This window comes from Colobus angolensis, unplaced genomic scaffold (assembly GCF_000951035.1).
Source record: "Colobus angolensis palliatus isolate OR3802 unplaced genomic scaffold, Cang.pa_1.0 Scaffold109, whole genome shotgun sequence".
Classification (NCBI taxonomy): domain Eukaryota; kingdom Metazoa; phylum Chordata; class Mammalia; order Primates; family Cercopithecidae; genus Colobus; species Colobus angolensis.
Genome location: NW_012111919.1, coordinates 7,061,164 through 7,084,865, shown reverse-complemented (window position 1 = coordinate 7,084,865; position 23,702 = coordinate 7,061,164). Strand labels below are relative to the sequence as shown.

The 23,702-nt window shown below is 50.3% G+C and overlaps 1 protein-coding gene across 1 annotated transcript in view; it reads left to right on the top strand.

The window, feature by feature from the left end:
* Positions 1-23,702, top strand: part of ADCY3 (adenylate cyclase 3) — a 105,378-nt gene that overhangs the window by 29,730 nt on the left and 51,946 nt on the right. Inside the window, exon 3 of the mRNA XM_011950995.1 lies at positions 21,289-21,438. Within this exon, the coding sequence (XP_011806385.1) occupies positions 21,289-21,438 (150 nt within the window). The remainder of the gene's footprint in view (positions 1-21,288; positions 21,439-23,702) is intronic.

Genomic DNA, 23,702 nt, shown 5'->3' with positions numbered 1-23,702 from the left:
GCATGAGAATTGCTTGAACCTGGGAGGTGGAGGTTGCAGTGAGCTGAGATCGCACCACTGCACTCCAGCCTGGAGGACAGAGCAGACTCTATCTATCAAAAAATAATAAAAAAAAAAAAAAAAAAAAGACACATAGATTAAAAGTAAGAGGATAGAAAAAGACATTTTGTGCAAACACTAATTAAAAGAAAGATGGGCCGGGCATGATGGCTCACCCTTGAAATCCCAGCACTTTGGGAGGCCAAGGTGGATGGATCAGTTGAGGCCAGGAGTTCCAGACCAGCCTGGCCAGCATGGCGAAACCCCATCTCTACTAAAAAATAAATAAATAAATAAAGATAGTGTGGCTGTAAGTACCAGACAATATATACTTTGGAACAAGAAATATTATCAGAGATAGTGAGGGACATTTCATAATGATAAAGGAATCAGTTCATCAAAAGACATCATAATCCTAAATATGTATGCACCTAATGACAAAGCTTCAAAATACATGAAGGAAAAACTGATGAAACTAAAAAGAGGAATATACCAAATATAATTATATTTGGAGATTTTAACACTCCTCTCTCAGTTATTGGTAGAACAAATTAGACCAAAAAAAAAAAAAAACCTATATAGAACACTTGAACAATCTGAGCAGCCAGCTGTACCGAAGGAATATTTATAGAACCCTGCACCCAAGAACTAGAGAACATACATTCTTCTCAAGTGCACTGAAATGTTCTCAAAGACACACAACCTGTTACAAAACAAGACTCAATACACTTAAAAAGATTGAACTCATATAAAGTATGTTCTCTGACAAAAGTGGATGGAATTAGAAGTAACAGAATATATCTTGAAAAATCCCAAAATATTTGGAAACACATGCCTAAAGAAAGGAAAAAAATCACAAGAGATCTTAGAGAATATATTGAATTAAATGAAAATGAAAACAACATGCTGAAATTAGCAGATGCAGACAAAGCAGTGCTTTGAGGATAACTTATAGCAATAAATGCTTATATAGTAGTTGCCCCTTATTCGTGGGGGCTATGTTCCAGGACCCCCCAGTGGACGCCTAAAACTGTTAGTAGTTCTGAACCCTATATATGCCATATTTTTCCTATATGTACATATCTGTGATAAAGTTTAATTTATAAATTAGGCGCAGTAAGAGATGAACAACAACTGGTAATAAAATAGAACAGTTGTAACAGTTGGTACACATTTTCTGTTTGTGTCTTCCACCCACAAACTTAATACCTTTTCCATCTTTTTTTTTTTTTTTTTTGAGACGGAGTCTTGCTCTGTCACCCAGGCTGGAGTGCAGTGGCGCAATCTCGGCTCACTGCAACCTCCACCTCCTGGGTTCACGCCATTCTCCTGCCTCAGCCTCCTGAGTAGCTGGGACTATAGGTGCTCGCCACTACACCTGGCTAATTTTTTGTGTTCTTTAGTAGAGACGGGGTTTCACTGTGTTAGCCAGGATGGTCTCGATCTCCTGACCTCGTAATCTGCCCACCTCGGCCTTCTAAAGTGCTGGGATTACAGGCGTGAGCCACTGCGCCTGGCCTACCTTTTCCATCTTAACTAAGCCCTTTACTACACACTGTAGCCGTTACTTTTGCAGTTTGAAGTGCAACAGCAAAACTCACACAAATTTATCTTTCCTTCTTCACAAGTTCACATGTAGAAGATTTGCTGTTACCCTAGATCTTCGCGACCTCAACATATGATCTTTTTTTTCTTTCCTTTGGTTGAGAAATTTTACCTTTTCATTTAAAGGAAACACTTTATGGCTTCTCTTTGGCATATCTGAATTGCTAGCATCACTACTTTTATACTTTGGTGCCATTATAAAGTAAAATAAGGACTACTTGAACAGAAGCACTGCAGTACCTTGTCAGTCAATCTCATAACCGAGACAGCTACCAAGTGACTCACAGGTGGGTAGCATGGATAGTGGGGATATGTTGGACAAAGGGATGACTCACATCTCTAGTGGGACAGAGCGAAATTGTGCTAGCGTTCATCACACTACTCAATTTAAAACTTATGAATTATTCTGAAATTTTTCATTTAATGTTTTTGGACTGTGGTTGACCTCAAGTAGCTGAAACTGCAAAAAGTGAAGCAGCAGATAAGGGGAGACTACTGTATCAATTATAAAAAAGGTCTAGGCTGGGCATTGTGACTCATGCCTGTAATCACAGCACTTTGGGGGTCTGAGGCAGGTGGATCCTTGAGGTCAGGAGATCGAGACCAGTCTGGCCAACATGGCGAAACCCCGTCTCTACTAAAATATGAAAAAAATGCTGGGTATGGTGGCACACCTGTAATCCCACCTACTTGGGAGGCTGAGGCATGAGAATTGCTTGAACCTGGGAGGTGGAGGTTGCAGTGAGCTGAGATCGCACCACTGCACTCCAGCCTGGAGGACAGAGCAGACTCTATCTAAAAAAAAAAAAAAAGAGAGAGAGAGAGAAGAAGAAAGGTCTAAAGTCTGTGATTGAAGCTTCTACCTTAGAAGCTTAAACCTTTAGATTTAAGTAGAAAAACTAAATCCAGAGAAAGAAGCAGAAAAAAAAAATTAGTGGGCAAACATTACAAATCAGTGACTCCAAAGCTGGTTATTTGAAAAGGTCAATAAAATAGATAATCCTCCAGCTAGATGAGTGGGAAAATGAGGGAGGACACAAATGACCAGTACCGGGATGCAGGTGAGCATGAATACAGATCCTACAGACACTCAGAGAGTCATAAGATGATGTCATAAACAACTGTGTGCCAAAACATTGAACGACTTAGATAAATTGGACAAATTACTTGAGAGGCAGAAACTATCAATGTTGAATAGCCCCATATCCATCGTAGAAACTGAATTTTGGTTTAAAACCTTCTACAAAGGAAACTCCAGCCTCAGATGGCTTCAGTGCTGAATTTCATCAGACATTTAAAAATGAAACAATACCAATACGACATAAACTTCATCAGAAAGTAGAAGAGGAGGGAACGTTTTCCAGCTTATTTTATGAATTCAGTATTGCCCTGATATCCAAACCAGACAAAGACACTACAAAACAAAAACTGCAGATGAATATCCCTCATGCACATGTAAGCAAAAATCTTTAACAGAATATTAGCAAAGAAAACCTGGAAATACATAAAAAGAATGATACGTAATGACCAAGCAGGGATTTGCACAGAAAGGCAGGGTGGTTTTAACACCTTAAAATTGTTGCAATTTAACATTGTCCTACTGAAAAGGAAAACCCATAAGATCATCTCAATTTTGTCAAATGCAGAAAAAAGCATTTGACAAAATTCAACCTCCATTCAGATAATACCTCTTAGCAAACTAGGAAAAGGAGATAATTTCTTCAACCTGAAAAAAGGCATCTTTGCAAAACCTACATCGTATTTAATAGAGAAAGTCTGAATGTTCCCTTTTTAACCAAGGTTGGCTTTATGAGCACATGACTTGTGCAGTCTGGAAATTCTTAACAATTTTATTTATTTATTTATTTATTTATTTATTTATTTATTTATTTATTTATTTATTTTTGAGATGGAATTTCGCTCTTGCTGCCCAGGCTAGAGTGCAATGGCGCGACCTCGGCTCACTGCAACCTTCGCCTCCTGGGTTCAAGCGATTCTCCTGCCTTAGCCTCCCAAGTAGCTGGGATTACAGGCATGCGCCATCGTGCCTGGCTAATTTTGTATTTTTGGTAGAGATGGGGTTTCACCACGTTGGCCAGGCTGGTCTCAAACTCCTGACCTCAAGTGGCCCATTCACCTCAGCCTCCCAAAGTGCTGGGATTACAGGCGTGAGCCACCGTGCCTGGCCAACAATTTTACTTTTGAACTTATGTGTTTTGCAACTGAAGCCTGCTGAGACAATGGAACATGCATATGTGCTGAAGAAATACATACAGTATGAGTGCCTGCCATTTGTGGTTGTCCCATTTGCATATTTGTGTGCGATGCCCCAGCAACATGGAGTTCTGGTGAATTCACAATGTCTGGGAGTTAAGCAAGACGCAAACAAGACAAAATAACATGTTGCGTTCACAGCTGAGTAAGTGGAGGTGCTGGCGGCTCTGAGATTTCGTGCTTTCTGTTCAAACTAGAACTTGCTTCAAATACAGAAAGAAATCAGTGACATTCTCAGAAACGTGAACATCCCATGCTGCTTCCCTGTATTGGCCAACCATTTAATGCTGAAATTAATGACAGAAATAAAAGGGGATGTAGGACACACCCCAATAGCTTTCAGTCCTTCCTTACTCATTATAAGCTGAAGATAGTGTTAATAGAAAGTGCATGTATCAATAAATGAAATAAAAACAGTTGAGTTTTCTGCAGCCTTTCCACTGTTTTTGTTTTTGAGATAGAGTCTCGCTGTGTCGCCCATGCTGGAGTGCAGTGGTGTGACCTCAGTTCACTGCAACCTCTGCCTCCAGAGTTCAAGCAATTCTCCTGTCTCAGCCTCCCGAGTAGCTGGGACTATAGATGCATGCCACCACGCCCGGCTAATTTTTGTACTTTCAGTAGAGACGGGGGTCTCATCATATCGGTCAGGCTGGTCTTGAACTCTTGACCTCAGGTGATCTACGCCCCCTTGACCTCCCAAAGTGCTGGGATTACAGGTGTGAGCCACCACGTCAGGCCTTTTCCACTGTTTTGGTTAAAAAAAAAAATACATATATGCATATGAGCCAGGAAATACTATTTGCCATGTAAGGCAATTTTCCATGTGAGAAGGTTGCAGAGGGAGGTTTTAAGGGACTTTCCAAGGAGTGATAGAACAGGAGATACTTTGGCTTCAAAGCCAGTGCTCATTCCACGGCATTGTACTCCCTCCTGTTGTAGGGGCTGGAGGAGGACTTGTTGACTAATGGCATGAAGGTTAATTGGTGTCCCTAGACACAGGCAGCCACTATGGGCTGGGAGGTAGTCGGTCAGTTCAGCACGGGCAGGTGGCTCTAGCAGCTGCTGGCACTGCTGTGAGGGTCTTCCCGGTATGAGATGTGGAAAGGGATGGGACGGGAGCTGAGCCGTCCAGCCGCGTGGCAGGGTCCCGGGGCCAGGATGTGGAGCTACACTGCAGGGCTCGAAATCCAGCCAGTGCACAGTGATGCAGTCAGCATTCCACCTCAGAGGCTGGATAGGCAATGGGGGAGGACCAGGGGATGGGAACGCACTTGAGAGCTGTTGTGGTTTGAATGTTCTTGATGTTCTGAATGTGCTTGAATGTTTGTGATCAAATTTGAGTTTTGTTGAATCTGTGGATACAGAGGACCTACTGTGTACAAGGCAGTGTTTGAGGCTGGAGCCTTAGAATGTCAGCACAGCCAAATTTGGGAACCATTGACATACATTGCCTTCCCAGGTGATGAAAATGACCTTGACTCACTCAAGCAGACTCGGAAAGCTGGAGAATTGGGAATACAGTTCAGGAGTAACCTTGGGAACTTATAATATGCCTAATAATAATAGGTAACACTTAGACGTTTCATGTATCTCGCACACTCTGATGCTGGGCTCTTTACGCACATCGTAGAGGATTCTCCAACCCACCCTGAGATGGGTCTGTGGTTATTTGCATTTCGCAGGGGAGGGAGTGAGCTTAAAGTATGGCAACTTCCAAGGCCCAGGCCCATGATGGAGATGGAAATTCCACTCCAGCCGAGTTTGGAGCTGCGTTCCTCACCGCCGTGCTTTCCTGCCCCGAGTGTTGGCCTCACCGAGAGGAGGCGTGCGTGTGTGGAGCGGGGGAGTGGGCTGGGACATGTGGTCATGGGGGCCCACGGAGCCAGATGCCGGGGGAACCGAGCACCCTCAGGAGCCATCACGGCCATAGCTGCGTGATGCCGGTGAACCCCTCGGGACTCTGGGCCTGGTTTTCAACCTCTTGGCAGCCCCGAGTGTTCCCAGGCTGTGAAAATCCCCGCAGGTGCAGTGACTGGCCTGGTCTCCGAGGGAAAGGAGCCGTGGAGCTCACAGGTGGAGGGCTAGAGAGAGTAAGTGATACAGTTAGGCTTTGTGTGCCCACGGAAATCTCATCTTGAATTGTAATCCCCATCATCCCTACGTGTCAAGGGAGAGACCAGGTGGAGGTAGTTGAATCATGGCGTGGTTTCCCCCATGCTGTTCTCGTGATAGTGAGTGAGTTCTTACGAGAGCCGATGGTTTTATAAGCGGCTCTTCCCACTTGGCTTGGCACGTCGTCCTGCTGCCTTGTGAAGGAGGTGTTTTGTGACCCTTTCGCCATGATTGTAAATTTCCTGAGGCCTTCCCAGCCATGCTGAACTGTAGGTCAGTTAAACCTCTTTTCTTTATAAGTTACCCAGTCACAGGCAGTTCTTTACAGCAGCATGAAAACAGACTAATATAGGAAGAAAGCTGGGGCTGCTCGGGAGAAGTTAAGACCAAGAGTGAGCCATGGGGTGTCACTTGTGGGGAACTGTCGGGTTGGTGATGTGCACCCCTTTGTGCCAGCCAGGCCCAGTGTCCGTCTAGCAGAGCCCCAGGGACCGGCTTGCCCTGTGCAGCAGCTTACCTCACCCACTCAGGGCACATGGCAGCCGCCTTGCCAGCTGGGCTTCCCCCTTCCCCTCCCCAGGGCAGGCTCATCCAAGTGAGTGAGAGCAGTGAGTCTGGGGGCTTCGCCCGGAACCAGCTCCGGTTTCTAAGGAGAGTAGAGCCTTTGTGCTGCTGGGAGCTGGATGATGAGTGACGAGGACTGGCCTGGCAGCATGGCTCACACCCATCTCGGGGCAGGGGTCTTCTCCCTTCACTCCTGGTGGTCATGACCCTGAGCTTCGGGATTTCTGTGTCAAGGCGGAGCAGGAGAGCAGAGTGAGGTGACTGGGTTCTGTACCCAGGTCTTGTGGGAAGATCTTCGGGAGGTTTATCTCCCCACCTGGCCCTTTGCAAGGTCCAGGTGGAGGTGAGGCGTGTTTGCTAAACACGATGTAGAGAAAGGAGGCTCAGGTGGGCTTGATGGAGCAGCTAGATTTTGAGGGGGAGGCTGAAGGTGGCCAGGTGGGGAGGGGTGTTCTGAGTGTGCGCTTCCCACACTGGGGGAAGCGGGGTTGTGTTTGCTCGGCGCATGTGAAGCTATAGGATGACCGTGGAGCTGGCATTTCGTTTCTTCCTCCGTCCTCCATGTATTCATTCCTTCACCCGGCAGTCGGCCTGCCGGGTGCTACTGAGTGCTGGGAACACAGTGGGGACTGGGACAGATGTTGTCTCTGCCCTAGTGGCGCTTACACTGAAACAGATGGACACATCTGTTTGGCAAATATTTTTAAACACTTAAAAATACTAATACAAACATGGATTTTATTGACTAGAATGCAGGATCCACATATATTAGCAAGTACAATGAGAAGCTTCCTCCCCAGGCACTTTCATGGGGAAGTTTAAGAGCTCTCAAAATATGGGCTGCAGCATGTGCTGAGGTCGGGAGGCCAGTTGGGGACATGCCGAGGACGTCAGTTTGGCTAAAGCAGTTGGTTTACCTCAGGCAGCTGTGGGGCGGGGCTGGGGTGGGGGGTGGGGTTTAGAACCAAGTTCATGATAAAGCCCAGAGTATACAGGACCCAGAATGAAGATTTTGAACTCTTGGACAATTGGCAGCTATTGAGGTGTTTTGAGCAGAAGGTGGTACTTGCAAAAATATTATTTTGGAAGATTAATGTGTTCCGGGGTGGATTGGCAGGACCAGGGAGATGAGTCCATCCCCAGCCCTGTGGGAGGTGAGGGTGTGAGCCAGGTGGTGCCAGCAAGAGTGAGGAAAAAGGAGACCCAGAGGCTTTTCCCTGGAAAGACCAGCTGGGATGAAGGACCTGCTGGAGGCACAGAAAGGAGCTCAGTGAGACAGAGCAGGCTGGTGCTGGTTCAGGTGTTCAGCCAATGTTACTGAGGACCTGCGCCATGTTGGGTGCTGTGTTCCTAGCTGGGGTGCAGCGTTGGCAGAAGTGGGACCTGTGGATCAGGGCTGGTTAGGCGAGACTGTGACAAGCTTGGGTGTTCGCACTGACTGTAGCGTTTTCCACTCCTGGTCACACCGTAAGGTCTCCTGGAAGATTTTCAGCAATCCCAGTGTCTGGGCCTCTGGTTCCACTTTTGTGGATACCGCCTGGTGTAACTCCCCAGGTGATTCTAAGGCACAGCTGAAGTTGGGATCTGCTGAGTGAGGGGGAAGGGAGCACCTGCAGGTGGTGCTCATCAAGACAGTGGAGGCTGAGGAACTGGAGTTTAGGAGAGGTGCTAGTTCACCAGGACCTTGAACTTGAATTTTGGAATTTGGAAGTCTGTCATGTGATTAAGAGAGTGCATGGAGAGGCCTGGTCCATGACCTGCCATAGTCCTTCCAGACCAGAGTCCCTCAGGACAAGAAGAAGGAAACTTGGACTTTAAATCTGAATTGAAAACCAGGAAACTGAATTAAACGCAGGAGACATGAAGCAGCATCAACAGGTGGAAAGCACCGCTGTGGATGGAGCTTTGAACGTGTGAGAGAAATGCCGGTCAGAAGGGAAAAGGATGGTAAGAAGGTACCGAACTCAGGGTGAGAATGAACCAGGGAACAGAAGACTGTTAGAAAATGAGGGCCGGGCGCGGTGGCTCACACCTGTAATCCCAGCACTTTGGGAGGCTGAGGGGGGTAGATCACTTGAGGTCGGGAGTTCAAGACCAGCCTGGCCAACATGGCAAAACCCTGTCTCTACTAAAAATACAAAAATTAGCCAGGCATGGTGGCAGGCACCTGTAAATCCCAGATACCTGGGAGGCTGAGGCAGAAGAATCAGTTGAACCTGGGAGGCAGAGGTTGCAGTGAGCTGAGATTACACCACTGCACTTCAGCCTGGGCGACTCCGTCTCAAAAAAAAAAAAAAAAAGATTAGAAAATGACAATAAATGCGTAGAAGAAAAATAGGGGTTAGGCATAGGAAGATGGCCTAAGGCAGCACCGTGAGAGTTTGGTTTAAAGACCCAGGAAGGCTGGAAGCTCTTTGCCTTATTTTCACATCTACTACTCCACTTTGAACAGTGATTCCATAGAAGAGAATCACCTGGAGGAGGGCACAGATGCAGATGCCGGCGATTCTGTGGGCTAGGACCCTGGAATCTCCCATTTTAACCAGTTCCCCTTGGGATGCTGGTGCACCTGGCCCAGAAACACTGAACTAGAAAAATAGCAACTCGGGAACAGTGCGGAAGGGTTGCATCAGAACCAGTGACTGGAAAAAAAAAAAAAAAAAAAAAGTGCTGAATGTCCCTGGGAAGGCAGTGAGAGGCTGTAGGGAAGAGGGAATTGCTGAGAAACCCCTAGAAGGGCTAAAGAGGAGAAAAAAAATGTATCAAATCCCCAAGGAGAAAGCTGTGATTCAGGAGAGCAGATGATGAGGTTTTTGCTGCAGAGGGTGTGCAAAAAGTTTTACTCTCAAACTGTCCTTTTCTGAATTGAAAGGTAGGGAGTTTTAGAATCCAAAGAGTTTGCTGTGTTCCATGGGCACAAACACGAGAATAAGGGCTTGGTGTTTTTGTGTCATCAGTGATCTGTTCCCGTCAAGTTTCTACATTTTAAGTTTATGTGATAATCTATCTGGATTCCTAAATATCCTCTGTCTCCAGATGATACATTTGTCTTCCTCCGAGCTGGTACATTTGTCTTCCAGTTCCCCTGAAGTTAGTTCCAGAAAGTCAGGATCTGTGTAATAAATGTACCCAATACTGCTTATAGGTAAGGAAGCTTGAGCAAAAGCACGGAGCCCTTTCATTCCTGCCTCACTTAGTATTGGCCGTCAGTTAGAATTTGGTTTGAATTTTCTTTATCATCCAGAATCTTTATGTTCAAATATATGTGAAAGTTCTGTGTTTTCAGAACGTGTGAAAACTGCAGCTGAGTGTGGCCGGCCCAAGCTTTCCTCCCTCGTGGGGGCCTTTGCTGACTTCTCCCCTCTCCCCAGAATCAAGCTGCTCATCCTCTGTTCACTGCTAGTTTTTTTGTTTTTTTTTTAAGAGTCTCTTTGTGTTGTCCAGGTCCAGGCTGGAGGGCAGTGGTGAGATCTCAGCTCACTGCAACCTCTGACTCCTGGGTTCAAGTGATTCTCCTGCCTCAGCCTCCCAAGTAACTGGGACTACAGGTGCCTGCCACCATGCCCAGCTAATTTTTTATTTTTAGTAGAGATGGGGTTTCACTGTGTTGGCCAGGCTGGTCTTGAATTCCTGACCTCGTGGTCTGCCCGCCTCTGCCTCCCAAAATTACAGGCTTGAGCCGCTGCGCCCGGCCCTTTTTTTTTTTGAGACAGAGTCTCACTCCATCACCCAGGCTAATTGGAGTACAGTGGTGTGATCTTGGCTCACTGCAACCTCTGCCTCCCGGGCTCAAGCAGTTGTGCCTCAGCCTCCCGAATAACTGGGACTACAGGTGTGTGCCACTGTATACCCGGCTAATTTTTGTATTAGTAGAGACGGGGTTTCACCAAGTTGCCCAGGCTGGTCTCAAACTCCTGACCTCAAGTGATCCACCTGCCTCAGCCTCCCAAAGTGCTGGGATTACAGGCATGAGCCGCTGCACCAGGCCACTGCTAGCTTCTTTACTGCCAGCAGAGTCAGCTCCTTGAGGTAATTTTATAATCTTCAGGGCCCAGTATGGGGTCTGCTACGCCACTCACCGGAGTACTCAATAGGGTTGAATTGACCTTTTTAAAAAGACCTGAGACCAGACATGATTTGGCGTTAAAATGGGCTTCTTTAAATAGCATTGGGATTATTTGGCCTGGAGAAAGTGACCAAGGTGACTAAATAATGAGGTCACATCAATAAGAGAAGACAGGAAATGCTGTGAGTAGATGTGTGTCTAGTGAAGCAGCAAGAGGAGTGGGAGCTTTTGAGGAGTTTTGTGGTTCTCAGTCATCTGGGGTAACAGCTCCTTAGGAGAATCTGACAAGAGCAATGGACTTGCTTCCCAGAGACAGGCAAAGTGTGATTTCTCCCCTACTGTTAGAGGCTCACCAGCTCCTCCAAAGCCCAGTCCAAGTGAGTAATCCCTGGGTTAGGATAAGATGGCTACCTCTGAGCTGTCCATTCCTGCATGGAAATGGGGAGGTTGACCAGATGGCCTTCTCTGGCTTTGACTATCGACACCCCTGAAACATGGGCCTTCTGGGTGGGTGCACTGATCAGGGTGCTGTGTCTTTACATTCAGTAAGTATCAGGAGCATTCTCCTCTTAGCCCACAAACTCTACAATTGACATAAAAATAAATCTACTTGTTCACACCATTGCTTCAGAGTTCATTGTTCTCCAGTAGAAAAGGTTAAGAAAAAGTTCGTTGTGAACACTTGGGAATCAAAAAGGAAGAAGGCGTTGTTCCAGGCCAGGGTTTCTCAGCGTTGACTCCACTGGCATTTGGGGCTGGATAGTTTTTGTGGTAGGGGCTGCCCTGTGCAGTGCAGGATGTTCAGCAGCATCCCTGGCCTCTACCCACTAGAGGCCAGTAACACCCGCCCTCCTAATCGTGACTGTCAAAAACGTCTCCAGACACACTGCGGAATGGCCTTGGTGGTGGGCGGATCACCTGTGGCTGAGAACCACTTCTCTATGTTTATCTTCATTTTGGCTTCCTTATCAAGGGGGAACACTTCAGGAGAATGAACTGTTGTTTCAACTTCTTTTTACCACTGTAGCTGTTCACACAGCTCACATTTGCTGTGTCCCAATAGCTTTGCAAGGCCCTGGGGCTACAATGTAAGTGACGCACCTGGCCTCAGGTACTTACCGTAACCTCTTGGGAGATACACACACAGATGCATCGGGAGCTGCACTGAGGGAAGGCTGTGCCTCGTGCTGTAGGGGTCTTCCTTGCACCGAGAATGCCTTTCCTTCCAGCCTCTCCCATGGCTGGGTCTTGCTTGGCATTCACTTCTCAGTTGAAATGACACTACTTCTGGGAGACCTGTCCTAACGTCGGTGTTAGCTATTTTCACCTAATGCTGCATAACAGCCCAGAACTCGGTGGCTCTTGCCAATTCCTCACTTGCACATCTGTGGGTCGGCTGGGGTGGGGCTGCTCCGGGCTGGGCTCAGATGGCTTTGACTCTAAGCTGCAGCTTGGGATCAGTTCTGCTGCATCAGTTTCTTGTTCTGTTGTTATCAGCGAGGTTCTTGGTGTGTGGTGTTCTGGTGACGGCAGAAGCACAAGAGGAAACGCCAGCCCTCACATGCATTTCAGAATCTGCTGCTGTTATAGATGCTGACATCTTTTTGGTCAAAGCAAATCACATGGTCAAAGCCAGCAGGAGGGAAGGAGACTCTTCTTTTTCTTTTTTTTTTTTTTTCTTGAGACGAAGTCTCGCTCTGTCACCCAGGCTGCAGTGCAGTGGCGCTATCCTGGCTCACTGCAACCTCCACCTCCTGGGTTCAAGTGATTCTCCTGCCTCAACCTCCCGAGTAGCTGGGATTACAGGTGCCTGCCACCACACCCAGCTAATTTTTGTACTTTTAGTAGAGATGGGTTTCACCATGTTGGCCAGGCTGGTCTCGAACTCCTGACCTCATGTGATCCACCTGCCTTGGCCTTCCAAAGTGCTGGGATTACAGGCGTGAGCCACCGTGCCCAGCCAGAAGGAGACTTATACTCTGCAAGGATGTGGCTGTATGATGCTTCTGCAGGGAAGTGAAGAACTAGGGCCAGTTGTCTTCCTCAGACCTCATCTAAAGCAGCTACCTAGTCACTTTCTAGCATTTTTATTCTCTTCTGAGCTCTGATACTCTTACATTTGAATTATTATTTCTGCTAAGTGCTTGATAAGGGTAAGGTCACAGACTCGTCATAACATGTGGACCTCCACAGGCAGCAGGGGCAGGCTGTTTTGTTTGGAGCCTTGGATCCCTGAAATAGCACATCTTGTAGGGAGGACCGGAGAGAGGCCCATTGTGATTGGAGGGAGGGGAGCCCGTGGAGGAGCAACCAGAGTCAAGACCATAGCACCTGGGGCCAGGGCCGCCATGTTCCGTGTCTACAGGGAAGCCATCATGACAAGTCTCTGTAGTGGTGCCCCTGGCTGTGCGCAACCTGAGAAGCTGTTCTGGCTGCCTGGCAGATCATGAGGGACCTTGCATGACACTTTAGGTTGGCTAGATGCCTATTCTGGAATCCTTCTTTGTTTTGGAAGAGGGTAGACATTGAGCATCTCTTAACCAAAGGTATGCACAAGTTATAAGCAGAAAACTTCTGGAGGCCCCTTTGTTTTGAGGCACATGGTAGAAACTTGGCAGATACACAGCTTGGAAGGGCATGGCAGCAGCGCCTCAGGCTTGAGCCTTGTGTTGTGTTGATTAAGGTTGTGTTTATTGGAGAGCCCAGAATCTCTCTTGGTGCAGCCATGCTTAGAATTTGCCCAAGGCAGCATGGGAGAGTCACCCACTGTCTGCAGTCCTTATGCCTCCTCCTTCCCACCTGCCCAGATGTTCCAGGTCCTGACTGGATCCTTAGCTCTTGGGGAGCCCCCTGTGCCCTGGCTGTAGCCCCGCCTTGGCAGACACCCATCACAGTTCAGCTAAGGAGATAGTAATGAGGGAGGGGAGCCCTGGCCCCTGGGGGGAAGGAGGTCTGGGTTTTGGTCTCAGCGCTGCTGGGAGACTGGGGACTTAAAAGCTTATTTCTCTGGCTTTAAGTCTCTTTTGCAAAACGAGAATAAGGAAACTGTCCTTTTGTTGTGAGAAACAAATAGGATGATGAACATGAAGGCTCTTGTAAAACGTCCTCAAAGTATTATTATTAGGCACTAATTTGCCTTCTGAGGAAGCAAAGAAAAAGTCATGGAAGTGTATTTTGTGCCAAGCCCTGTGTGAGGTGCGTGCAGTCTTTCTGTCTTAGCGGAACAGCCTGCGGGGTTACTGCAAGGGCGAGGAGCCAAGTCAGAGAGGCCAGGCAACTTGCTCCAGGGCACACAGCCTGTGGGCAGGTCTATGTGACCTCGAGGCCTGACCTCTTCCTGCCCCTCCATCTACCAGTTGTCGCCTGCGACTTCTTGTGGGCCACAGTCCTGGGTGCTGGGGAGCCAGCAGGGAAACAACCTGTGTCCCAGCTGCCTGGAGCTTGCTTTCCAGTCGACGAGGCGAAGGAGTAAGGACAGAAAAGGGCGAGTGCAGAACATTCAGTGCTGGGCCTCAAAGCAGGACTTGAGAGTGAGTAGGGGTGGGCTGGGAAGGCCTCTGAGGGGTGGGGACATTTCATAGGGACTTAAGGAGCCACTGCAGCAGCCTCTACAGGGGTCTGCAGCGAGAGTGGCCCCAGAGGTGGGACCCATCTGTGCTGTGGCGGCCTCACGGGCTCTGGCTGGGCCTCCTTGGGTGGGAGAAGGCTGGTTGTCTTTGGAGGACCACCTCCCCTCCTTCTTCCTGCCCCATGGTTGCTAGGAGACTTTTTCCCAAAGCATCTGAGTTTGAATGACGAGGCTCCCGTGCGGCTGGCCTCCAGCCGTAGAACGTCATAGGGCTCTGTGGGCAACACAGGCACTGCACCCTGAGCAGCTTTCTCTCGCTCAGCTTCTTCTCCACAGTTCCAGAGTGTTCTGGAATCTTCAGGCTAGAATGAGCTTATAGGAAGAGATTGGTTTGGGCAAGAGAGCCACCAAACCGCCTCCAATGGAGTGATTTCCACTCGACAGTCCCACTTAGCGCAGCGCTATTTCCCTACGGGTTGTTAGCAAACGTGCAGGATCTCGCAATGCGTAAACTTCCAGGAGGGAGGATTTTGTAAAGGAATGTTCTCGTGGTTGCATTCTGAGCCAGGATATTAGACACACTTTGTCAGGCTGTCATGGGTTAGACGATGCTTTAGTCTGAGTGTTTATCGATTTGGGAGATGCATTTTATTATTTTTAAAATGTATATTTTTAAAAAGCGGAACAATTCTTTGGAAATAAGTAGTTATTTCCAGGAAAACTTTAGGATTAAGGAAACTTGTAAAAAGATCTACAAATAGAGACCCCCGTGGCTGCGCACCTGTCACCACAGAGCCTGATGGTGCTGTGCAGTCTAAAGGGGTCACGGGGCAAGAAGAGGCGACTTTGGTCATGTCTAGAGCAGGCTTCTCAACCTCAAGGGTTTGGTGAGTCATCCCAGGACCCAGGGCTGGGCAGTGCAGCCACAGCTGCCGCGTATAGCTCTCGCCCCTGGGCCCAGAAGCAAGGGTTTGAGTGCCAGCTCTCTCGCCCCAAGCCAAGGAGCCTCTTCCCTCTGTCTGGTGGTCAGATGGTGCCTGTGTGTGCAGAACCCTGAGCGGGAGCCCTGGGAATAAGTTGTTCTTCATGATTCCAGAGAGGGAGGAGTCTCCTGTGTGCCGCTCACCCAGTGTGGTGTCTGAGCTGGTCTTTGTGTTTCAGAGAGACACCCCCCCCCATCTTTCTTTAATGCTCACGTCTTCGTGAAGCCGTCCTCAGCATCACCCCAATTGGATGTGATCTCCCCAACTGTTCACACCTCTCTTCCTGCCTGTTGGTCCGCTCTGTCTGATGTTCTAGATCATTCCCAAAATGCACCCTGTCTGCTGTCCTCAGGAGAGTGATTGAGCCTCGTTCCTCTGGCTGGGGTGGATTGGGGTAGGTCGGGGATGCTCACTAGAAGGCTAGAAGTGGCGAAGCTGGGTCCCAGGAAGGACCTGGGGCCGGAAGGTCGTGTTTACTGATGGCTTCTGCTCCACTCGCCTGCTGACCAGAGGCTGAAGCGGGGAGGGGTGGGTGAGTCTGTGAGTGTAGAGTCGTAACCCACATCTGTGCCGCCCAACAGTGTGAGGCTTCCTGGGCTCCTAGGGCTGGATGGGGCCAGGATGGGCTGAGGACACAGACGTGAGGACAGTGCCTGTCTTCCTGCACATGGTGGCAGGGCCATGTGTGGGGGACATCGGGGAGGAGAGAGGCTGCCTTGGGTGCAGCAGTACAGGTGACAGAGCAGATGGCAGGTCTCTGCAGGGCTCCCAGGTGGACAGGAGCCTGCCAAGTGGGCCAGATTGGGTGGAATGGGGTGAGGGGTTTGCAAAGTGGTGGGTATGGGGAAGGCTGCCCTGGAGTGAGAAGAGCTCTAAAAAAGGAAGGTCTCTTCTCACTCTTACCTTGGAGTGGGAGCACCGGAAAATTAATCCCAGATCAGCAGAGCTCAAGGCCTGGTGCAGAGAAAGCCATGTGTCACAGTGACGTGAAAGACCTATTTCAGATTCTCCCTAGGGTTCAAGTTTTCCCCAGAGGCAGAATTTTTTCCTGGGTCTTCAGTTCTTCACCTGTAATGAGAGGCGATCCTGAGGGATGTGTTTTAGAGGAGTGGCAGCTGCCCTGCTTATCCAGCATCAAGTCCTTCCTGCAGCCACACTTGCCTGGCCCTGGGGACAGGGACAGTGTCACACCACTGTCCTTCCCAGGGTCCCACCCACAGCTGAAGGAGTGAAACTTACTTTTTTTTTTTTTTTTTTTTTTTTGGAGACGGAGTCTAGCTCTGTCGCCCAGGCTGGAGTGCAGTGGCGCGATCTCGGCTCACTGCAAGCTCCGCCTCCTGGGTTTACAGTTCACGCCATTCTCCTGCCTCAGCCTCCCGAGTAGCTGGGACTACAGGCGCCCGCCATCTCGCCCGGCTAGTTTTTGTATTTTTTAGTAGAGACGGGGTTTCACCGTGTAGCTCAGGATGGTCTCGATCTCCTGACCTCGTGATCCACCCATCTCCTTACTTTTTACAGACATATTTTGAGGGGCACATTCATTTTGCTAAGTGAGATACACATTTATAAATATGAAGCAGGAAGTTTCTGAATCTTGATCGCTTGGAGATAGTGGCCACCGCTGTGTGTGGAAGCCATGGAAACTCTGCACGTGTTGTTTCAGATTTAAAATGCGTGCAGCTCACACCTAAGTGCTGTAGGGCTGGTATCTTCATGACCACCTACATTTCAGTTTAAAAAAATCTCTAGGCCCAGTGTGGTGGCTCACGCCTGTAGTCCCATTGTTTTGGGCAACTGAGGCAGGAGGATCACCTGAGCCCAGGAGTTCAAGACCAGCCTGGGCAATATAGCAAGACCCCCATCTCTACAAAGAATAAAATTAGCTGGGACTAGTGGCGTGCGACTATTATCCCAGCTACTCAAGAGGCTGAGGTGGGAGGCTCGCTTGAGCTCAGGAGTTTGAGGCTGTGGTGAGCCCTGATTGTGCCACTGCAGTGCAGCCTGGGCAACAGTGAGACCCTGTCTCTATCTGCATCACATGCACCCCGGCCCCCCCCAAAAAAGTCTACACTCCTTTCTGGGAAAAGATGGGGTTGTGAAATATGTAAATAAGTTGAGGAGTGCTTTAGGGAGGGGTTTTGAACCATAGAATAATGAGATTTGAATGCGGGAGGAGATCTCACCCTCTAGTTTTAACACCTTGTTTAATCTCAATTCCCTCTGTAAAACCAGAGTGACATCACCTGCCTCAACACTGGTTGTAAAGTTAGAGGAGATGAGGCTGACAAAGTGCATGCCTGTGTCTAGGACTTAATGTTGAGATGCTGAGGTGAGGAAACTGAGGCCAGGAGGGGGACCCCTGCCCAGGCTGTATGTCAGTGTCGCCCAAGAACACTGCTGCCACCCTCGCCTCCCGCCCACTGCGTGAGCACCCCAGGGTGCTGCCATCTTCCCAGGTGACTGTGCCGCCCTCGCCTCCCGCCCACTACGTGAGCCCCCTGAGGTGCTGCCATCTTCCCAGGTGACTGTGTTGGGAGCCTCTGCCACCACCAGCACAGCACCTCCAGCTCACTCTGGAATCTTCTCTTTCTTTTTTTTTTTTTTTTTTTTTTTTTTTTTGAGACGGAGTCTCGCTCTGTCACCCAGGCTGGAGTGCTGTGGCGAGGTGGCCCGGCTAGTTTTTTGCAGTTTTTAGTAGAGACGGGGTTTCACCGTGTTAGCCAGGATGGTCTCGATCTCCTGACCTCGTGATCCGCCCGTCTCGGCCTCCCAAAGTGCTGGGATTACAGGCTTGAGCCACCGCGCCCGGCCCTTCTCTTTCAAAGCCGGCTCCTACTTCCAGCTTGAGGTTTTCTGGGCTTGGCAGCATCACCGGCTGGGATCTGTGGCCTGGCCCTGGAGGCTGTGAGTTGGCCTGTAGGGCTGTGGCTGAGCCTCCCACCAGCTACACCCATGGGGGGCCGGCGGGGGGGTGTTGGGGGTTGCCAAGCTCCTTGCAGGCCTTGTAGCCATGACTTTGTGGGAGAGAGGGACCATGGGGATAGAACAGGGGGGCAGCACCCCAGGGGTTCCTCCTCCTCAGTTGAGGCAAGTTGAGAGAATTGGGGTACTCTAGGAAACCCAAGACCTGGCACTCACGGAATTTTCTAGTAACAGTGAGCTCCCTGGGAGGCAAGGAGGGAGTTCCCTGGCAGGGATGGGACCTGCAGACCCATGTCCCTGCAGCAAGCCTTGAGCCAGAAGGGAACTGTGAGTGCAGGTTGGGAAGGGGAGGCCTCTGTGACTCGGGGGAGACTCAGGGACTGGAGCCAGCCTGACTCTCTGACCAGTCTGGGAGCTGGCTGCCTCTCCTTCCCTCTAGCCTCCTTCCCGCCTGGGCCTCTGTGGGTCAGGTCTTCTGGCCTTGCTTTTCTTTCCCCTTGGAAGAGAGGCAGACAAAGACCAGACAGTGTCAGGGCTGGAGGGAGCTTTAAGGGAAGCTGATTCTCAGCTCACCGATGAAACTGGAGCTCAGAGTAGCGATTGGACCTGGAAAGTTGCCCAGCTGGTGAGGGGCAGGGTCAGAGTCCAGGGTTCCCCCTGAATTTATGTCCCCTATTGTATGTACCTACAAGTGGAATGAAAAAGCGGATTTTATTTTTAAAAACTTGCAGATCAGTGAAATAAATACTGTCCTGCATGGAGGGTCACCAGGCATGAGCCAAGCCTGACCCTGCTTCCAGCCTTGGGTCATAATCTTTGGTGATTGGTGTGGAGTTTTTCTGAGATAGTTGTTCTGGTGGTCTGCACAGCAGGCCTTAGGTGGACAGCTGGGGGGAAAATGACTAACTCCTTGCACAAGCTCAACACTGCTCACTCGATAGAGCCTGTCCCGTCTGTCCCTATGAGATGGCCAGGTGGGGCATGTCCTTTGGAAGCAGGAAGACCCCAGAGTGCAGAGTTCTTTCCTCAGCCCAGCGTGACACTCAAATGGTTGTGGCCCCAGGGCAGCCTGCCTTGTGTGAGGCCCTTGGTGCAGGGTCGCCTACCTACTGGCAGCGCGGGGCCTGGGTGCTTGGTGTGGGGTCACCGACCCTGGCAGTCTGGAGCCCAGATGCTCGATTCCCAGTTGGCCTACACCTCCCTGTGCGGCTTCCCCCTTGGCCTCCAGGACCCGGAGCGCCCTGGGCACTGACGTATGGCCCGGTGAGGAAGCCTGACCTTGTCACCCAGCTCTCCTGGCTTCTGGAATCGTGAGCTTGAGGGCAGGCAGACTTCCAAGGCCACACAGCCCCTGCAGGAAAGCGGTCTCTGGGCTGGTGGAGGTGGTCTTGAGCTCAGCACAGTCTGTGGGTTTTGCTTTGACTCCTTCAACACATGTTGGCAGCTTTTTGGCCAATCAGGTGTTGACTGAGTGGCCTGAGGCCATATGGTACTGACCACTCAGACAGGGGTGGGTTGTCCTGCCCCAGCAGACTTGCCCCACAAACGGGGTAGGTGACTGGGGCTGCTGAGACCAAAGAGGTCAACAGGTCATTACAGGCTGGAACCAGACGCCAGCAGAGCTTGGGAATCTACACCTGGTGACTTGCTGACCAGCACTGAGACTCGCCTGACCTCCTGATTCATGATGAAGTGGGCCCTTGTTGAGTGCCACAGAGGCTGCAGGAACATTCTGCTGGGTGTGGTGGTAGTTGATCCTCAGGGCAAGCATTGATCAGCTCTGATGAAACACAACACAGTTCAGAGGGGATATGGCATAACCAAGAGAACCGAGAAAATTCATGTCAGAACCAGCCTCCCTTATTGTCTATTAGACCATCTTGTTTAAAAATAAAAATTGACTTCCCTGCCTTTTTCACCTATCCCAGAATCCATTCTACTCTATGAGGCTAACCTTTTCTCCCCGAGGGCCAGAAACTGAGAAATTCTTCCGCTTCTCTTCCCATCCCATTTCTCAACTCCAAACTCAGTTCCCAGAAACCACACCTAGCAGACAAGGCATCTGGAAACCAGGGCTGGGAGGGTGGCCACAGCCTTGGGGGAAGGGCATGGAGCTGGCGCCAGGGAAGCTGCAGGAGCCAGACCAGGAAAGAGGCCTTGCTTGAAAAGACTTAGGCCAGTGGTGTTGGAGAAGTAGGAAGGATTAGCACTTGGTCCAGACATGTTGGGGCCCAGTCATGGCCAAAGATTGGAGTAGCAGCAGCCAGGCCTGGACACCAGGCAGGGTTGGGATGTTCAGATCTGTACCCAAGGTTACCCCAGCAGGAGACCATCAGATCTGCAGTCCCTACAGCCTATGGAAGTGGGCCGGGACACCTGGGGCATCTTCAGGGTGCCAGGGATGGGGAATGGGCACTTGATACCGCAGAAGCCCTTTGAGCCAGTGCACTGACCTCGCAGGCAGTGGGGGAGACCTCAAGTCCCAGGATACCCCCACAATAACTTGAGACCTGAGTATTGGTACTGGGCGCCCCTCACCTGCTGGCAGGTGGGGTTAGCTGAGAGGAGACCTGTGAATCCCAGAAAACTAGAAACCTGTGACACATGTGTAAGGTAAACATTGTGACTACCAAATCAGCCTGGGATCTCTTCAGGGGTCCTGCAGCATGCCAAACCATCTGAGCTTTTAGGATTACACCGTCCTGCTCAGTGGGACCTGGGATTTGTGCACCCTCCTTCCCGACAAATCGGCACAGTGCTGCTTGAGCAAATGCATGAAGGAATGAATGGGTGGCAAAGGGTCTGCTCAGTCCTCACAGCTGGAGGTACTGGCCAGCCTTGCTTTGTTGGGAAGCTGGAGGGGGAACCACAGCCCCTCAGCCAGCCTCAGACGCCTGCACCGTGCCCCTCGTGGAACCTTTGAGCCTTTCAGGCCTTGAGCCATGCCCCTGGGTGGACCACCCATCCATGGTACATGTGGTGTCTGAGGCTCTGGGGTCCAAGGCTCTGGGGTCCAAGGCTCTGCTGGGCCCCTCCCTGGACATTGGGCACCTTGAAGTTTGATTTTGGTCACCACCCACCCCACCTCCTCCATCCCCTTTTCTGAAGACATGCCTTCACCCCTGGCCTTTTCTCTCTTCTTCCTTGGGGTGCAGATCCTGGCCAACGTCTTTCTCTACCTGTGCGCCATCGCTGTGGGCATCATGTCCTACTACATGGCTGACCGCAAGCACCGCAAGGCCTTCCTGGAGGCCCGCCAGTCGCTGGAGGTGAAGATGAACCTGGAAGAGCAGAGCCAGCAGCAGGTGAGGCTCTCGGGAGGCCTCCGGCCTGGAGCTTGGGCTCAGGGACTGTGGCCTTGTCGGAGAGGAACCAGAATGGCAGCCCCTGGCTCCGTGGGGCTTGGTGTTCATCTGCCCTGTTCAGGTATTTGCTTCTGAACTTGGCCTTCTGGGCTCCTCGCCATTAGAGGGCAGCTTCTGAGCTTCAGGGAGCCTCTCACTCCTAAATCTGCTTCTGCTTGACCCGGATCTCTCCTCGTCTGCCTTCCTGCTCTTTGCTTTGTTTCTGTAATGAAAAACTTTTCCATTTAAAGAAATGCATCGCCCAAGCAGCCAGCTACGACTTCCTGCATTCCTTTCTCCGATGACCTTCTTGGGACCAAGGTCAGGGTCAGGGGCATCATGGGCATCTCTTCACGTCACGCCTGCCCCGCCGCTCTTGCTGGTCCAACCGCAGATCACCCTGTGCACCTGCTCATGCCGTGGGCGGGGACTTGACCCATCCTGCGGCCTCAGGGCCCTGCTGGATGAAGTGTGTCAGCCTCACGCTCCCACTCAGGGGAGCTCCTCCCTCCCTTACCTTCCCATCCGAGGTCACTGCTGAAGAAGGAAAACCAGCCTGTTCCTCGGGGATGCCCCTGTTTACATTCTCTATCTGGAGAGAGGCCTGGCTGTCCCTGCCTCGGTTTCCTGGCTTCCCTCCAGTCTCTTCCATGGCCGAACCATCCTCCCAGTTCTCATGTCCCTCAGACTTTTACATAGTTTTGGCCTGGATTCTTCTCACATGCTTTTTGAAGGTCTCCAGAAATTACATCCACGAATTTCCTGTTATCCATAGGTTATTTCCCCTTCAAAAACAAGCTCTCAATAGGTTGACACTATGATTCTCTGCTCTGGGAACCACATCGTTTGTGTTCAGGAGGCTCTGTGTGCTCCTGATGCACTGAAATTGCTGTTTTCGTAGATGGTGCCACTCAGGTGGACAGGGCCTTGGTTTCGGGGGCCACTCTGGAGCCCTTGGCTTACAGGAGCCCCACCGTCGGGCCTCACTCACGTTCTCTAGACAGTGCTGTTCCGAGGCACACACTAAGTCATTTAGCTGATGGGTCCCTGATTTCACTGTCCTGGGGATGTTTTTTTTCCCTCCCCATTTACCAATCTCATTCCTTTCAGAAGGCCCCCATAGGAGGGGATTTTCTTAGCCCATCGTATGCGCCCCTTCCCCTGGGCCCTGTGACCTGTGGTTATTGAGGAGCTGCTGTGGCCTGTGAATATGTAAAGAATCTTCCTTTCCTGGCTTGTAAAGCCCCTTGAAAGGCATTCTTTAATTTCTGTTTTTTCTATACTGTCTCATTTCTTGTTTGTATCTGATCTCGCACTGGGGCGGCATCCCGCTGGCTTCTCTACACTTAAAAAAAAAAAAAATGCATGTGTCACCACCTAGCTAGGCAAGCATTCTTTTTATATAACATTTGTGCAGTTTTCAGCATGTCTGTCTGCATTGATCTTAGCTGTCTCATATTGTACAATCTAGGACATCTTAAGTCACACTGAACGGTCTTGTGGGGGTCCCTGGTGTGATGAGGAAGGCCCTGTGTCTCACGCTGAGGCTGTTCTCTTGTAGATAATTTAGATAAGGTACCCTGCAGAGCCTCACTTTTCCTCATCTGCAAAGTGGAGGTATTGACATTTGTAGGTTTCTTGAGGGTCAAATGAGAAACCCAGAACTGCTTTGTAACCCGTAGAGCTTGTTAGAGGTAGGCCAAGGGCACGGGGCCATGAGGCTTGCTATCTAATGCCCAGGGCCACATGCTCCCTCTGGACAGGATCAGCGCAGGGAGCCTGGGCACCAGCAGAGAGGGTCATCCCTGGGTGACCCGGGGCTCCTGAGGGTGCTAGCAGCCTGCCTGGGCCACACTGGTGCTTCTCTGCACTGCCTGCCCATGCCGCACCGCAGAGCAGACGCTGGCCCCGGGACGGAGAGGTCCAGGTTAGGTGGAAGGGAGGTGCAGAGGTGTGGGGGGAGTTGGGGGGTGAGGTGCATCCTCAGGCCTAGCTGGGCACACAGCCGGGGCCTGTAATTCTCCGAGTGGAATGAATCTGTCTAGCCCGGCTCTGTCCTGAGTGTGGCCTTGGGCTTGTTGCTGCTGCTCTTGGAACTTTAGTATCCCCATATGTAAAACCTTCGAGATATTTTTTTTTTTTTTTTTTTTGAGACAGAGTCTTGGTCTTGTCACCCAGGCTAGAGTGCAATGGCACGATCTCGGCTCACTGCAACCTCTGCCTCC